The sequence below is a fragment of the Bidens hawaiensis genome, unplaced genomic scaffold (genome assembly GCF_021521415.1).
Source record: "Bidens hawaiensis isolate Kalapana, Puna unplaced genomic scaffold, B.hawaiensis_p1.1 tig00028510_1, whole genome shotgun sequence".
In the NCBI taxonomy this organism is placed as follows: Eukaryota; Viridiplantae; Streptophyta; class Magnoliopsida; order Asterales; family Asteraceae; genus Bidens; species Bidens hawaiensis.
Window position 1 is genome coordinate 39,857 of NW_027494666.1, and position 16,315 is coordinate 56,171.

The 16,315-nt window shown below is 36.3% G+C and overlaps 1 protein-coding gene and 1 pseudogene across 2 annotated transcripts; one reads left to right on the plus strand and one right to left on the minus strand.

The window, feature by feature from the left end:
* Positions 1-314: 314 nt before the first annotated feature.
* Positions 315-8,996, plus strand: LOC143577330 (CLP protease regulatory subunit CLPX3, mitochondrial-like; annotated as a pseudogene). Its single transcript, XR_013143095.1, has 15 exons — positions 315-1,141; positions 1,706-1,767; positions 1,876-1,976; positions 2,060-2,139; positions 2,660-2,710; positions 3,078-3,152; positions 3,225-3,302; positions 3,444-3,500; positions 4,262-4,321; positions 4,416-4,515; positions 4,633-4,737; positions 7,696-7,758; positions 7,863-7,985; positions 8,551-8,703; positions 8,881-8,996. The product of XR_013143095.1 is annotated as a CLP protease regulatory subunit CLPX3, mitochondrial-like (transcript).
* A 1,338-nt stretch (positions 8,997-10,334) lies between these two features.
* Positions 10,335-12,435, minus strand: LOC143577333 (berberine bridge enzyme-like D-2). The gene has a single exon (XM_077061189.1). The coding sequence runs from the start codon at positions 12,091-12,093 to the stop codon at positions 10,423-10,425; it is 1,671 nt and encodes a 556-aa protein (XP_076917304.1). The 5' UTR covers positions 12,094-12,435; the 3' UTR covers positions 10,335-10,422.
* Between the last annotated feature and the right edge of the window lie 3,880 nt (positions 12,436-16,315).

Genomic DNA, 16,315 nt, shown 5'->3' on the forward strand with positions numbered 1-16,315 from the left:
ACCCAATGGCAAAATGTGACCCTCTACGCCCGCGATCACAGACAGTGTTAGGCAGCCCAGTCCCATCATCTCCTATTCCAGAAAAAACCCACTGCCCGATACCGACTTCAGTAAAACCGGATCGAAATCAGATTCGAAGACCTTGCGAACTACAACCCACATTCTCACCCATTAGATGACCGAGTTTTAGTAGAAAGTGAAAAGTAGAAATGGTTAGATAATACAAGTACCAAACATGCACATCCAACCAGGTGCATTATTATATGGTGGATTCCTGTATTATTATATGGTGGATTCTCAACTTATCTAAACAACACTTTTCTTTCTTTCTCTACTCTTCATTTGCAACCATCATGTCCGCCTTATGGAGATCCAGGAAGAACCTTCGAGATGTTATACATTCAACCAGGTGGTTCTCAAATCCATCCATTGTCCGTTTCGCCAAGTCCGCTATAAATGGGACCACCACGGCGGTTATGATGATGCTAATGTTAAGACGTCGATGATGACACGTAGGATTAAGACGGAGGCTAATTGCCCTAGGTGTTGTAAACCGATGGATCTAGTATTCTCCGATAACCGCAACGTCATCCCACCCGAATTAGCTAATAATAATAATAATGATGATGTTAATGATGGTGTTGATAATAATAATAATAATAATAATAATAGTAATAATCAGGGGGTTAGTTTGTGTCCTAATTGTAAATCGGCTTATTATTTCCGGCCGAATAATAATAAGACCGGCCCTCTGCAAGGGAGGTTTATTGAGATCGGTAGGTTTAGGAATAATGGCAAGGATAGGAAACATAGCAATAATATTAATGGGGTAGATGAGTATGGGAATAAGCTTCGGGCTTCTTTCTGGGAGACGTTGCGGAGTTATGGCGGTGATCCGCAGGAGAATTGGGCGAACGTGCCTCCTGGTAATGGTAATGAGCTTGCGGTGCATACTCCCCCGGGCCCGCCGTTTGTGCCCGGGCTGAATGTCACGCGTGCGGTTGGTGGTGGTGATAGTGGTAATGGTGGAGAGAAGAATGGCGGGTGGGGCGGGTCGAATTTGGGGAAGAATCTGCCGACACCGAAAGAGATTGTTCAGGGACTTGATAAGTTTGTCATTGGACAAACTCAGGCGAAAAAGGTAGTAAATTTATGTAACCAACCTTTTGCGTATGAATGTTGATATGATTAGGCTTGTAACTGAATCGAACGAACTCTAACTAGAAATGTTCTTGTTCGTTCGTTTTATCTTTAACTGAACCAACGATCGAACATGAACAATTGTTTTAATGAGTTTTTCTGGTTCGTGTTCGTTCGTTATGAAAGTTAGCTTGCTCTTGTTCGTTTATGCTTGTTTATTAATTGTATGAACAAACGGTTCACGAATGCATACGAACAAACATAGTTGAACATAGATGAACAAACATAACCAAGGCAACAAGAAGTAATAAAACTAGACTAAATTGTAAGTGGTAATATTTTAATTGCAGGCCTCAATATAATGTTCTAGTTCATGTATATATAATATTACTCCAAATTGATTGCTATGGATGTTTAGTTCATCTGCATGTAGCATACATAATATTATTCCAAATAGATTGTTATTAGTTAGTTATATTGGTTGATAACCGGGCGTAATAGATTATAAATAATGTGCTTTTTGTTGTTTATTTTTATTTGATTTGATTTTCTATCTTATATTCAGGTTCTTTCTGTTGCTGTATATAACCATTACAAAAGGATATATCATGCTTCATTACCAAAAGGGTTAGTTATATGACTTGTATCATATTACATTTTCACACACAATCATTGATATTACATACCAATTTCTTGAATTAGATTTGCTTAAATAAAATTATAATTGAAATTTAGGTCAGGTGTAGAAACAGGAAGAGGTAGCACAGAAGACGATGATGACGATAGTGTAGAGTTAGAGAAAAGCAATGTGCTTTTAATGGGCCCAACAGGCTCGGGTATGACTTTTTGTTGTCATATTGGAGCTTCTTAAGTTGTTTGCAGATTGCTGAATGTTTTAATTTTGATTTTATAAAATCAGGAAAGACTTTACTTGCAAAGACACTTGCTCGCTTTGTTAATGTTCCATTTGTCATTGCAGACGCAACGACATTAACACAGGTAAGTCAGATATATTATCTTGTTTTTTTGTATAGATGAATTGAAAATCGATGTGTATAGATTTGTTTGTAGTAATATGGATAAATGCATAATTGTCTGTTTTAAACCTTTCGTATTTGTTTAGTAACCGTACCAGTTGAGAAATTGATGGGTTGGTTATGGATTCTTTTATTGATTTTTGTGGTTCTATTATGGTCAAACATTGTACAATGCATTAATTATTTACTGATGGTAAAAATGTGAACATGTTTTATAAACCGAGTAAACAAATTCTAAGAAGTAAGAACGAATGCATTTTGTTGAAACTTAATAAACATGTATTTTATAGAAATGATTGGTAGAATCATCCATTTTGAAAATGGTATCCTAAATTCCAATGTAATCCTATGCATCTTACCTTAAAACTAGTTAGTTGACCTTTAAACAATAAGGTAGTTAGAGGCAGAAACTGATTTGCTGCATTTCAACCTTTAATTTACATGCTGATTTTCTGAAAGTGGTTTTTATTGTTATTTTGCAGGCTGGTTATGTTGGTGAAGACGTTGAATCTATATTACACAAGCTACTAACGGTATAACTTAATATTTTTTGTATAAATTTGTTCTTACCAATTTTGTATAAAAGAGACTATCGGACCTTAATCAAATTATTTATCTTGAAACCCTAAGTATCATGTCTCTCATTACTGTATGCATTTTTTACTTTTTCCACTTAATGGAATATACCATGATTACCAAGTTCTTGTAAAAAAATTATATACCGTTCTCTAAATTTTTTCAAACCACGAAATTGTAAGTTTGACCTTAATAGTCAAGATTTATATTTTTTGTTTGCAAGGTTTAATCTTTTCTTTGAAGTTGGTGTTTAGTATGTTTATATTTTAATATACACTAATTTATTATTTAGCTTAACATATTGCGTTTGAATTTGGTTTGAAGGTTGCTGAGTTCAATGTTCAAGCTGCACAACAAGGGATGGTTTACATTGATGAAGTTGATAAGATAATAAAAAAGGTTTTTCAATTTATCTTCAATTTATGTTACTTTTAGTATATTTTTGTTAACTTTGTTTTAATAATATTACAGGCTGAGAGCATGAACATTAGCAGAGATGTTTCTGGTGAGGGTGTTCAGCAAGCTCTACTGAAGATGTTGGAAGGAACAGTAAGTGATTTTACATTTATACCCCTGCAAAATTGGCAATCAGTTGATGTTTTACTATGCTTAATGGCATTTATACCCCTGAAAAATTCTTAAAATTATATAATATCTTCCCCACTTAACATAAAATATTGTAATCTGCAGATTGTGAATGTGCCTGAAAAAGGGGCCCGAAAGCATCCTCGAGGAGAAAACATTCAGGTAGGCCATAAATTGTAATAAAACCATTCTTTTATTCCTTTTATGTAAAATATTATCTGTTTGACGTGATCATTCACAAAGACAATACTGTTATAATACAAATAATAATCTAAACCTGAGATTAAAAAGATTTAGGAGTTTGCATGCGTTAAAAGTAAACTTCGCACGAGTTTCAAGTTTCAACCGGTTTACAAGTTTGACTTATTTGACCTGTGCCCGTTTTATCTAACCATTCAGTGAAGTGTGAACCATTTGGTGGGAAGTTCATTTATGTTCGTTTAATTAGTAAGCGGACGGACATAACTGAACATAGATTAACGAGCATGACCGAGCTCAAATCAACAGAAAGTAAATGTGAACAACAAAAGATAAGTGGACATGGTAACAAGCAAACATAAATGAACAAGCTTAAACAAGCGTAAACTAACAAACATAACTGAATTTATATGAATGAAAGTTCACGAACATAGCTGAACGAACATTCCCGAATATAAATGAACAAACAACACATGTGAGCATATTTGTTCGTTCAACTAAAAGAAATTTTTTTCCATGTTCGTTCGTTTACTAACTAAACGAACATAAATGAACTTTCCACCAAATGGTTCGCACTTCACTGAATGGTTGGTTCGTTTATAGGCCTAGTCAAAGTTGCCACCTTTATCAAGATTCAAGAAGTATATGATGTTAGTTTTCATGTTTTGGATTACTATTACTTGGTTTTTAGTTTATTCTAAGTTATGCCCTATATGAACCTGCAGATAGATACAAAAGATATACTTTTTATTTGTGGTGGAGCATTTTAAAACCATATCCGAGAGGTGATTACAATTTTATTATTTTCTATATCTATTTTTATGATAAAAGTTGAATCCATCTTATTAAGTGCTTGTGTAAAACTCATGTTTATATCAGACGGCAAGATTCTTCAATCGGTTTTGGCGCACCCGTTCGGGCTAATATGAGAAGTGATAAAGTAACTAATGCTGCAGTGACATCATCATTACTTGAATCCGTAAGCTTCATTATAATCAGTCCCGAATATGGTTACAAAATATATATTATGCTAATAGTAATCTTAATCTTGAATTTATGTTTAATTGTTGGTTATTTTGTTTTGTTTCATTTTCAGGTTGAAAGTAGTGATCTTATAGCTTATGGACTCATTCCAGAGTTCATAGGTCGTTTTCCTATTTTACTTAGTTTATCAGCTCTAACCGAGGACCAACTCGTTCAGGTAAGATGATTATTATTATTATTATTATTATTATTATTATTATTATTATTATTATTATTATTATTTTCTAATCTTTAGGGGTAGTTTGGTCATTTCACACACACTTCACAGAAATGCTTAGTTGACTTCCACTTCATGGACCATTTGTGTTACGTTCAAGCAAATTGTTAGCTTAAGTATGTAATTTCCAAAAGTTAGGGAACAAGACAAGCTATATGAGCAAATCATAAGGACAATCCATGTACTTAATTCTAAAAACTATGATCACGCACTTAACAAAAAAGACTTAACTGACATCCACTCTACGGACAAGTTGTCTTACCTTCAAACAACTATTGGTATAAAAATTGAAGTGTGTAATATCCAACAATTTGGGACCAAAACAGCTGTATGAACTAAACTATAAGGGCTTAATAGAAAAACTTTAATTGATTACGCACTTAATAGAAAAACTTAACTGACATCCACTCCATGGACCATTTGGTTTACGTTCGAGGCTTCGAGCAAACTGTTTTGTCTAATGTGTGCTTTCTACAGTTAGGGACCATAACAGCAATATGAGCAAACCATAAATACCATCCATGTAATTAATTCTAAAAACTATCATCACACACTTAACAGAAAAACTTAAAACTGACACGAGGGACCATTTCTATTACGGAACTTATGTTTGAGCAAATTGTTGGTCTAAATGTGTAATTTTTTAAAAGTTAAGAACCAAACAACAATATGAGCAAACCATAAGTGATGCAGTTTCGGAAGCATTCAATGGCTCAAGACACTCATGATTAACAAAGACGAATAAATGAACCAAAGGTTCAAAGAACAATGTTCTTTATATTAAAACTTAAATCAAATACTAATGAAAACGTTTACAATAAATCCTATTTATACTAGACAGGAAAAGATAAACATGGAAACTAGATAGACATAAATTAATAAAAGATATTAAAAATCAGAATTTAAATTAGGAGATGCTCCTGTATCATACTCCCCATCTTCGAAAAAACTCGTCCTCGAGTTTTGCCTTTAAACCAAAGCCACCTGGATCGAAAGGAACATCAATACGGTTCCTATCTGTTATAACCATGACCCGCCCAAACCGTTTAACTTCACGGGTCGACTCACTCGTTACCTCACCCGGCCCTAAACTCGTACCACCTAGGTCTATTGGGTTGCTGGTTCTCTCCACCTCCTTCTCCCCATCTTCGGAAAAGACTCGTCCTCGAGTCTTGAGAACGTCGAAAAAATCATTGACTACCTGAGGTAAAAGACCGACTCCATTGTTCTTTTTCATGGACAACTTAAAAATCTTTATGAGAAAACTTGAAAATATCAAAGGCAATCCACCGGGTTCAAAAGGAAAATCAACCCGATTCTTATTAAGTATCATCACGACCCACCTAAACATTTCAACTTCAAGTTTCATCTCATGCTTCCATCCATGATCCAGATTAGCATCTTTATTTTGTGGCACCACTACATTTGAAAAACCGCCATCCATGGAATAAATTAAAGGACTTAAAGGACATTGCCGTGGAGTAGTTTTTTCTACGTGGTCTTCACATAATTTTCTATGCATGAGCCTTATATTCTCAATTAATGTACCCTTCATATCAATATGAAGATCCTTATTATTAAAACCTGACATACTTTCCTTCATTTGAATAGTTTTTCCATTTTGAAAGTCCGTAATTATCGGTTGATTAGGCCTATCACCATTAAGTTGAAATCCCGAAAAATGAGGGTCAATAAACGAAACCAGATCTTTTGGTGAGAAATATGGACTATCAATATAGGAAGCCGGAATACCGGTCCCCACCGTGGAAATTACCCCGGACGGAGTTTGAGACCCAATACCAGCTGCTGCACCGTCTAGAACCATTGTTGGAAAACCACCATCAGCCACCATATGAGTTGACATACCGCCGTTAATGGTCGTTTCTCTCCTTAAAACCGCATACATCGGTTCGTTTTCTTGAACGGTAATTCCGCTAACAACCTCTTGCACAAACGAATATTCTTCCTCATCGAAATCACTTCCGCCTTCATCAAACTTAGGCTCATCTTGCGACTCACCCTCATGATAGATCGGTCCGTCGAACCGAGGTGGGTGATTGTTAAACGGATGCTCCTCTCCGTCGTCACCTTCGTCCCAGACGACGGTGCTCGACTCGGTTTCCGCCTTACGCATCTCCCGTTGCAACTTGAGATCGCGGACTCGTTTTCGGAGTCGTTTGATCTCCTCAAGATCACGGACTCGTTGACGGAGTCGTTTAATCTCTTCAAGATCGCGGACTCGTTGTCGGAGTCGTTCGATCATAAGATCCCGCGGGTCGGGATGGATTCCACTGCTGCCTCTCGCGGCGACTCTGCTAGTAGAATACCAATCTCTACCGTGGGCACGTGAATCAAACATACTTCTGCCGTTGCCTCTGGCGGCGAATCTACGAGCAAGAAAGTATTCATCCTCACGTTGAGCCATTTGAGAACCAAAAGCTCTGATACCAACTGATGCAGTTTCAGAAGCATTCAATGGCTCAAGACACTCATGATTAACAAAGACGAATAAACGAACCAAAGGTTCAAAGAACAATGTTCTTTAGATTAAAACTTAATCAAATACTAATGAAAACGTTTACAATAAATCCTATTTATACTAGACAGGAAAAGATAAACATGGAAACTAGATAAACATAAATTAATAAAAGATATTAAAAATCAGAATTTAAATTAGGAGATGCTCCTGTATCAATTAGGATCATCGATGTAAATATATTTAAAACTATGATCACACAATTAACAGAAAAACTTAATTGACTCTGTGTTATGCTCGAGCAAACTTTGGTCTAAACGTGTACTTCCAATAGTTAGGGACCAAAACAGCAATATGAGCAAACCGTAAGGACTATTTATGTAAATATAATTAAAAGCTATGATTATTTACTCTCTATGCAGGTCCTCATGGAACCCAAAAATGCTCTTGGTAAACAATACAAGAAGTTGTTTGAAATGTACAATGTAAGCGATTTGATTGATTGTCATTTTGGTGTTTTTAACTTATTAATGGATCGATTCGGGTATGTTTTATAATTTATTTAAAGTGTTAATATTTTTTACCGCAGGTGAAATTACATTTTACGGAGAAGGCGTTAAGATTAATCGCTCAAAAAGCAATGGTTAAAAACACAGGTGCTAGAGGGTTAAGAGCCATTCTTGAAACTCTTTTAACAGACTCTATGTATGAGGTAAGTAAATTACCTATTTGCCCTCATAACGCGCATTGAAATTACCTAATTACATTGATAAGCTTGTACCATACTACCATGTTCGCTGAGCTTTAACCGAACACGAACAATTAAGCAAACATGGTTTTATTTGAATTAGTTCGTTAAGAAAATCTACATGTTCGTGTTCGTTTACGTTGGGTTGCTAAAAGTATAATTGAATGATTCATGAACGTAAACGAACAAACATTACTGAACATGGATGAACAAACATAACTAAGCTAAAACTAGTTAAATGAATATATCAACGAACATAAAATAACGAACTTAAACAAACGTAAACTAACGAACATAAATGATCTAAACAAATGAACATAAACGATTTCAAATGATCGCACGTTCGCGAAAATAAATAAACGAACTAGACATGTGTTCATGTTCGTTCGTTTAACCAAGTGAACAAAATTTTTGTTCGTGTTCGTTTGTTTAATAAACGAACTTATTGTCGAACAGTTCACGAACTATTCGACCTTTCAGTTCGTTTACAAACCTAATTATGTATATACTTTTTTATTTTTGGGCTCAGATTCCAGATGTCAAGACGGGAAATGATCGAATAGATGCAGTGGTGATTGATGAGGAGTCGGTTGGGTCGGTTGATAAACCGGGATGCGGTGGAAAAATCCTCCATGGTGACGGTGCATTGGAAGATTATCTTGCAAAGTGTAAAGAACAAGTGGTATGAACTTTGACTTTTCAAGGTCAAAATCAAGTCAATTTTCAACTTCATATTGGGTTTGACTTTTCAGCACAAACTAAAAACCTAGATTAATCTCATCATCACAATTAGAAAAATATCATGTCAAATATTCCCAAAATGTTGGGTTTGACCTGCTTCTTGGTTCATGTTATGCAGGAAGGTGAAGGGCCGATGTTGGAAGGTGAAGATGACGTGTCATCAAAAGCCATGAGTATGTAAGATAACAAGTGATATGATTTTAATTTCATTAGATTGAAGTCTACTTTGTTGATTGCGTTGTAAAAACCATTCATCAACTGGTTGTAAATTGTATTTATATACATGTCGATGTAGAACAGAATAACATCTGATTCGGGGTCGGTAGGCAAGAAAATAAGAATAAAAAATGTGATTTTAACTTTCTTCTGTAAACTGTAAAACAAACATTCAATATGCAAGGATTCGAGGCGATTTTTATGAGCATTGGTTTATGTTGGATGGCTAATTTTGGTTAGAAGCTTTCAGTTGTATTTTTACATATGTTGTTTGCAGACGGTTTTAGCTTTTTGGATAAAAAGCTATAACTACTGTTGCTATACAGATTCTACTATAAGACCACTGGCTGGAAGTGGTTTAGTGTACATGTTTGTATAATTTCAAATGGCAATACATAAATATGAGAGTTGGATGTTTGTAGATTGAGATATTCACATTGAAACTGGTTCGGGATCCAAAATCGATTTTAAAAGTCTGGTTCTGGTTTGATCTGACCTGTTAGTTGAAATAGGTTCATTATACTTGGTTGGAAACCGATCAGATCCTGTTTTTAAAGCAGTTCGGTTTAACTGAAAAAACATTGTTTTGCAACCAGTAGAAAGAGGCTGGTAGGAAAAGCCCATGGTCTTACTTAAGAGGGTTAAGCATATATGAGATAACTAGGGGCTGTTTGGTAGTCTCTTATTAATTATTAATAAGAGGGTTAAGCATATATGAGATAACTAGGGGCTGTTTGGTAGTCTCTTATTAATTATTAAAGGGCTCTCTCTTAATGGTTTATAACCTCTTAATGGTTAAGAGGTAGCCATTCAGACTTAATGCTACCTCTTAACCATTAAGAGACGATGTAGCCGTTTTAATGACCATTAAAGGCTACCAAACAGCCCCTAGGCCAAACTAATTAGATGCCCTGAACCCATCGGGGCCAATCCCAAGATAGAGGTAGGGGTCTTACATAATACAACAATCATACTTAAGCAAATGCTTCGCCAATCATATAGTTTCTATTGTAAGAGCACATGAAGTGAATTCTAATTTTCCCCATTCATGGATCAAACTCAGCTATCCCATTGCTTTCACTTTTTTTTTGTCGAATTTCTATGGAATCTGTTAAATCCTCCCTGGATTTCCCCCAATTTGCCTTTCCCAGGACACTCCTATGCATTAGCGGATAACTAGGCCAACCAAAGCGGCCCAGTTAGATGGGCCGATCCAATCGGCCCAAACCGAAGTTCAAGGTACGTTTTTAGTGAAATAGCTAGTGATAATATAGTTTCTTTTTAATTTGCTTTAACTACTCCATCGACAACAACTGGTACAAATTTAACAAAAAAAAAAAAAAAGAAAAGAAAAAAAAAAGACATGTTCGCTTCGTACTTCACAAAATTTTACATGGGAAAAAGACAATCGGACAATTTTATTTGATCCACACCACTCCTTACATTACTCGCTCAAGATACTTCCCTTTAGATTCTTATTCTCTAAACACATTGGAGGGATACTTTGTTGATGTCTAAAAACGTTGTACGGATCGATTTGTGTCTTTGCTTTCACCAACCGATCGTAGTTGTTACCAAAGTACTTCTCTCCCCATTCCCGACACATCTCAACTGCATCATCATTAGACTCGACTTTAGTTTTGATCCAGTTCATCACTCCAACATCAACATCCATGTAATTAACATACGTGGCTCGTGGGCTTCGTGCCACATAGGGCGTCATCGAGCCATGAAAGGCCCGTATCCATGCTATATAGTCATTCGTTTTATTATTATCAGTTTCTTGCCATTCCACTAGATACTGTATAGCGAAGATATTGCCTTTCCTATGTGGAAAGGGAATCGAATCACTACTTATTGTATCCATTACCCCACCGTATGGGTCAAGAATTACATACCCTTTCGGTTGTTCCTCTAGTATGTCAAGTGCGGTGGTTAGACCAAATCTTGTAATCGGTTTTTGGACATAATCCGATTTGGCCTTGTAGTACAATTTGTCTTGCAAGAACCGGTTTTTCAAGTCGGAAACCGTGCTTTCATTTCCAAATCCCGAGAAGAAAAGAACTGACTCGATCCAACTCATTTCTTTACAATCATTTTCCATGATTCGTAATTCCGGTAATGTTTGGTTTATAATCGATAACGCTTTGGCTTTCGGTCCCAAGTAGAACCCTTTGAATGTAGCCGATAAGCCGGGTTTGTTTTTCCGTTCAGGCAAAGCCGCACCAACAAAGGACGATAGGTAGAAGTCGTTAGGCAATTTAGGCGCAACATGTTGCCACTTGTGTATCATATCAACCACTTCTCTTTTTGATCCCGGTCTAGATAAAATAAAACAAGTGACTCTTTCTGGTACGCTTGATAACTTTATACTCCAAGCATACACGATTCCCCAAGCCCCGCCTCCACCACCACGTATCGCCCAAAACACATCCTCTCCCATCTCCGCGCGGTTTAGTAACTCACCCTCTGCGGTTACTAAAACCGCGTCGATCACATTATCAGCTGCCAAACCATATTTTCTCGAAAGAAACCCAAACCCACCGCCCGAAATGTGACCACCCATACCAACAGTCGGGCATGAACCCGCAGAGAACCCAAGGACATTAGTGGACTCAGCTACCGCATAGTAGGTTTGACCTAGTGTTGCACCTGCTTCCACCCACGCGGTAGCTGAGTCCACATCGACCGACACCTGGTCCAGTCTAGTAAGGTCTATCACCACGAACTGGTGGCCGTCCATGGCCACCGACGACACCCCTTCATAGCTATGACCGCCACAGCGAACCCGGATCTCTAGGGACGACTTTCTTGCACAAATGACGGTTTCCACCAACTGTTGTTTCGTCTCCGGGAACACGATAACAGCTGGTTTTGGTACGGACGAACCCGAAAATCTAAGATTTTGAATGGAGAAGTTAAGAAGCTGATAATAAACAGAAGAGGAGTCGTTATTCGAGTTCAAAAGAGTGGAGAAGTTATGAACAGCAGCTTTAGTTAAACAAGAAGTGAAGACATTAGAAGGTTCTTCGTGTTCATAACCTAACAAAGGTTGTGAAAGATTCATGGTTAGGAAGACGAAGATGGTGATCTTTTGCAAAAGAGTACACCCCATAAAAGATTGAATTCAAAGTACAGCTGATGATAGTGTAGTGCTGAACTGTTGAAGGTGGATTTATATGATGATTAGTGTTAATATTATATTAAATGAAGAATATATCATAGTGAATGTTAGGAGACGACAAATACAAGGGTTTAAACCAGAAACCAACGTACGCCGCCGGCCGTAGCCATTTTCTTAATTTCTTGATGAACTCATGATGCTGCATGCAAACAAACTGAGCTTTCTTGAATAATATTATTATATGATAAACTAAGAGAAACAGTGGGCTGTTCGATCAGTCGGATAGACGTAATTTCTAATGGTTTGGGTTCATTTTTTATACCAAAAATATTATGTTTAGAGGTCAAATCCGACGTAGTTTGTCTTCAAGATTTTGACATGACATATGTTGTTAAACGTATGGAAGTTTATTTAAGATATTGACGTCAAAATCTACGTGAATCCTTCATATATATATATATATGTGTGTGTATGAACAGGGTGGCTCGTGGGACAACAAAAATAAGTTAGGGTTTTAGGCCCTCACTCAGTTAAGGCCTCAATCAAAAAAAAAAAAAACATTGTATATAGATATATTGTAATGGGTATAGTAAACTCAAAGTAATGTATTGGTAGGTTTGGTTGTTACTAAAGTATAGGTTATGAGTTCGAAACTTGTAATAATCAACTTTTTTTTTCTTAACAATTGTTATGAAAAGGCCTCAAAATCTTGATTTGATTTAGGCCTCTACATTCGTTGAGCCGGCCCTGCATATGAATCATTCTTATATATATATATATATATACATATATACACACACTAGTAATAGTATTGTTGCAATAAAATAGTTTAGATTGTTTGTAACCACACCAGTTTATTTAAGTTATGTAATTAAACTTTAAGAGCATTTTTGGTAGGGGTAATAGAATGAATCATTAATATTATATTATCTTGTTTGGTTATCACGTGAGAATAGAATGAATAATTCTTTTGTGTTGTTTGGTATACAAGAAAATAAAATTTGTGGCGACTCACGATGGTGGTGGGTGGTGGTGGTGGCGGTGGAGGGTGGCGATGGTTGGAGGCAGTGGCAACTGTTGGCGGTGATAGTGGGTGGCAACGGGTAGTGGGTAGCGGTGGTGGGAGGTGACGATGGATGGAGGCAACGGGTAGTGGGTAGCGGTGGTGGGAGGTGACGATGGATGGAGGCGGCAGTTAGAGGTGGTGGTGGCATTGCGGCTGTGGTGCGTGGTGGCAGCCGTGGTAGTGGTTGGAGGTGATGGACTGATGGTCGAAGGCGGTGGTGGTCGGTGGTTGGTGGGTTGCGACGACAGTGGTAGAAGTGGAAGGTGGTGGAGGTGATGTTGGGTGAAAGAGAGGATGTAATGGAAAAAAAAGGGTGGTGACTAGAATGAATTTGTGATGTTTTAGAGGGAATTGAATGAACTAGGTAATAAATCATTTCATTCCATAAACCAACCAAACACTATTTGTTTTCATTCATTCGTAATGATGCATTCCATTCCGTCTTCCATTTCTGCATACCAAACACTACCTAATATAGCGTTTGGTATTTAGAAATGACAGATGAATCATTAATGTAATGAGTCAATTTGGGGGAATAAAAAAACTTGATTTATGGTTGGTCAATGGAATAAAATCAACGATTACATAAGAAATCTCATTCTATCAAAACCATTCTTTCCTATCGCCTTTTTTTATTCCATTCCTCTTTCACATACTCTTTAGACGACACCACCTGACAAGCACCACCACCTCCACCGCCACCATCACCACTACCATTTTCGCTGCCACCTAACCACCAGCACACCACTGCTACCACCACCGCCACCGTCAAACCAAGCCACCACAACCATTGTCATTGCCGCTGACTGACAACCACCGCCACCACCATTGTCGCTGCCTGACAACCATTACGCTGACGAGACACTTTTCCTGCCACGTGGGGTGCTACGTGGACAAGCTAGGGCTGACTCGGCAAGGCTATAGGTCTAGTCGCGATACGCATTGGCCTTATTGTAGGTTCATCACGATACACGACGGGACCTGAAATCAGCTATAAAAAGGAAGAAAATCAACCTTCATTCTCTCGTCCTGAAATTTCTTTCTCTCTCAAATTTTCTTATATTAAGAAGTTGGTATAATACCCAAGTAGTCGTAACGATACCCTCTCCGATCGAAAGAAACTTTTTATACACGAATCCGAAAGGTCTGCCTGTACTAGGTAATACATTGTGTCATCATGTAAAGTTTCTAATCTCCTGATTATCGTTATAATTATTGGGTTTATACTAATCTAAATATGCTACATTGTGTTTAACCTAGGTGTTCAATACCAGGAAGCGCTCGTTAATTATAAACCTACAAGGGGAGAAATTTGAGTTTTTGTATAACTCACATTTGCGTGAGAGAACTGGTTTTCCGATACTGTCATGATGATTCTTAAACTTACTAAACTTATGACAGATAATCCAAACGTTTGTAAAGGTTTTAAGTACATTACGGTGATTAAGTCTCTGTAGGCTTACATGATGATTACTATTGGTATTGTGAGGTTTTGTATATAAGGCTTGTCTACTGGGCTATTACACGTTACTTATTGAACAAGTGTTTGCCAATAAGTAAAAATATGACCGCAGTCACATATACGGTCGAGTAACAAGTACCTTTCGCTAATTTGTAAGCAGGCAGATGTAAAACAACTTAATGTTGTATGTCACACCCCGAAAACCTTAATTTAAACAGCGGAAGACTTTGACTAAGTCATTCGGGTGGTGACAGATGTTGTTTCAGCCAATCACAATTAAGTATACATTTATAATGAAAGTTGAACTTTATTAAACCATCAGAGTCATTACATGTGTCATATTACACGATTATTATTCAAACTACAAGTTCAACATAAAGTCAACATATTTCATTCAAACACACATCACTATTTTCCCGCGCTCTTCATGAAGCTTCAATACTTCATTCAATTATCTGAAAAACATATTAAAATAAACGTCAACACGAATGTTGGTGAGTTCTTTTTATTGAAAATAATATTTATATATAATTACTTACATATATATATATATATATATATATATATATATATATATATATATATATACATAATATAATGAAAATATGGCAATCGAAATTTCAATATAACTCATCAAGAAAATCGTAATAAACAATATTGTATCAATTTATCGGGAAATAACGTAAACGAATACTTATAAGTACTTTCCATACCATGGTTCAACGACCATTATTTTATCATAATCCATTACTATAAGCAAAGGTGGTGGCCTTTCCTACTGCTCTTTTAACATGGTAATTATATCTTTCAACACTTCTCAATAATCGAACTTACCATTAAAACGAAGCATTTTACTTTTAAACAAATCGTACTGTTGTAGACGAGCAAAGAATACTAGAAGTGTATGACTATCAAAATTGATAACTCGATACATACCATACTCAAAATATTCCCATTTTTAACACAACGCAATTGGAAATTGGGGGGGGGGGGTGTCACCCCCGATAGATCTACCAATATTTTTGTGCCCATATTAATTCGGTTAACAGTTATTTAACCGATTGTTGATTCATCCCACTTTTTACACAGTTTGTATAATAAAATTCTTTATAAAAACTTCAATATAATTTGATAAAGAATATGCTTTTCCCCCATAACACAATAAAAACATTTCGAAAACGAGGGGTCGGTAGAGAAACTCATGGCTTGAATCTTTTTGTTTCAAAATTTGCGTGTCCTATAATAGTACACGGTTTTTTAATAAAACTTGGTTTGAGTTTTAGTTTATAAAAGTCTTTTATTTCTTAACCCTAGTATAATGTCCACACAAGCACATAAGCAAGTAAATTCCCAACAAGTTAACGAGTACGTATAGTTCGGGTTTCAACAAGTTAACGAGTACGTATAGTTCGGGTGTCGTTAACTATTGTCTTAATAACCAAATTAATTAATAAATAAAGAAAGTATACAAAATAATAAAATATTAAAGTTTTAGTTGCTGGAAAGAAAATATTAATTTATTATTTTTCATAGATTTTGTCGGTTTTTTCGGTTTCTTCGGTTTTGTCGGTTTCGCGTTTAAAATGAACTGTTCGAAAATACCATTTTTAAATATTGAAAAATACTTGTTACATATGTATTAGCCAAGTTTTAGAAGTTACTTTACAAAATATGTTATTTTTATT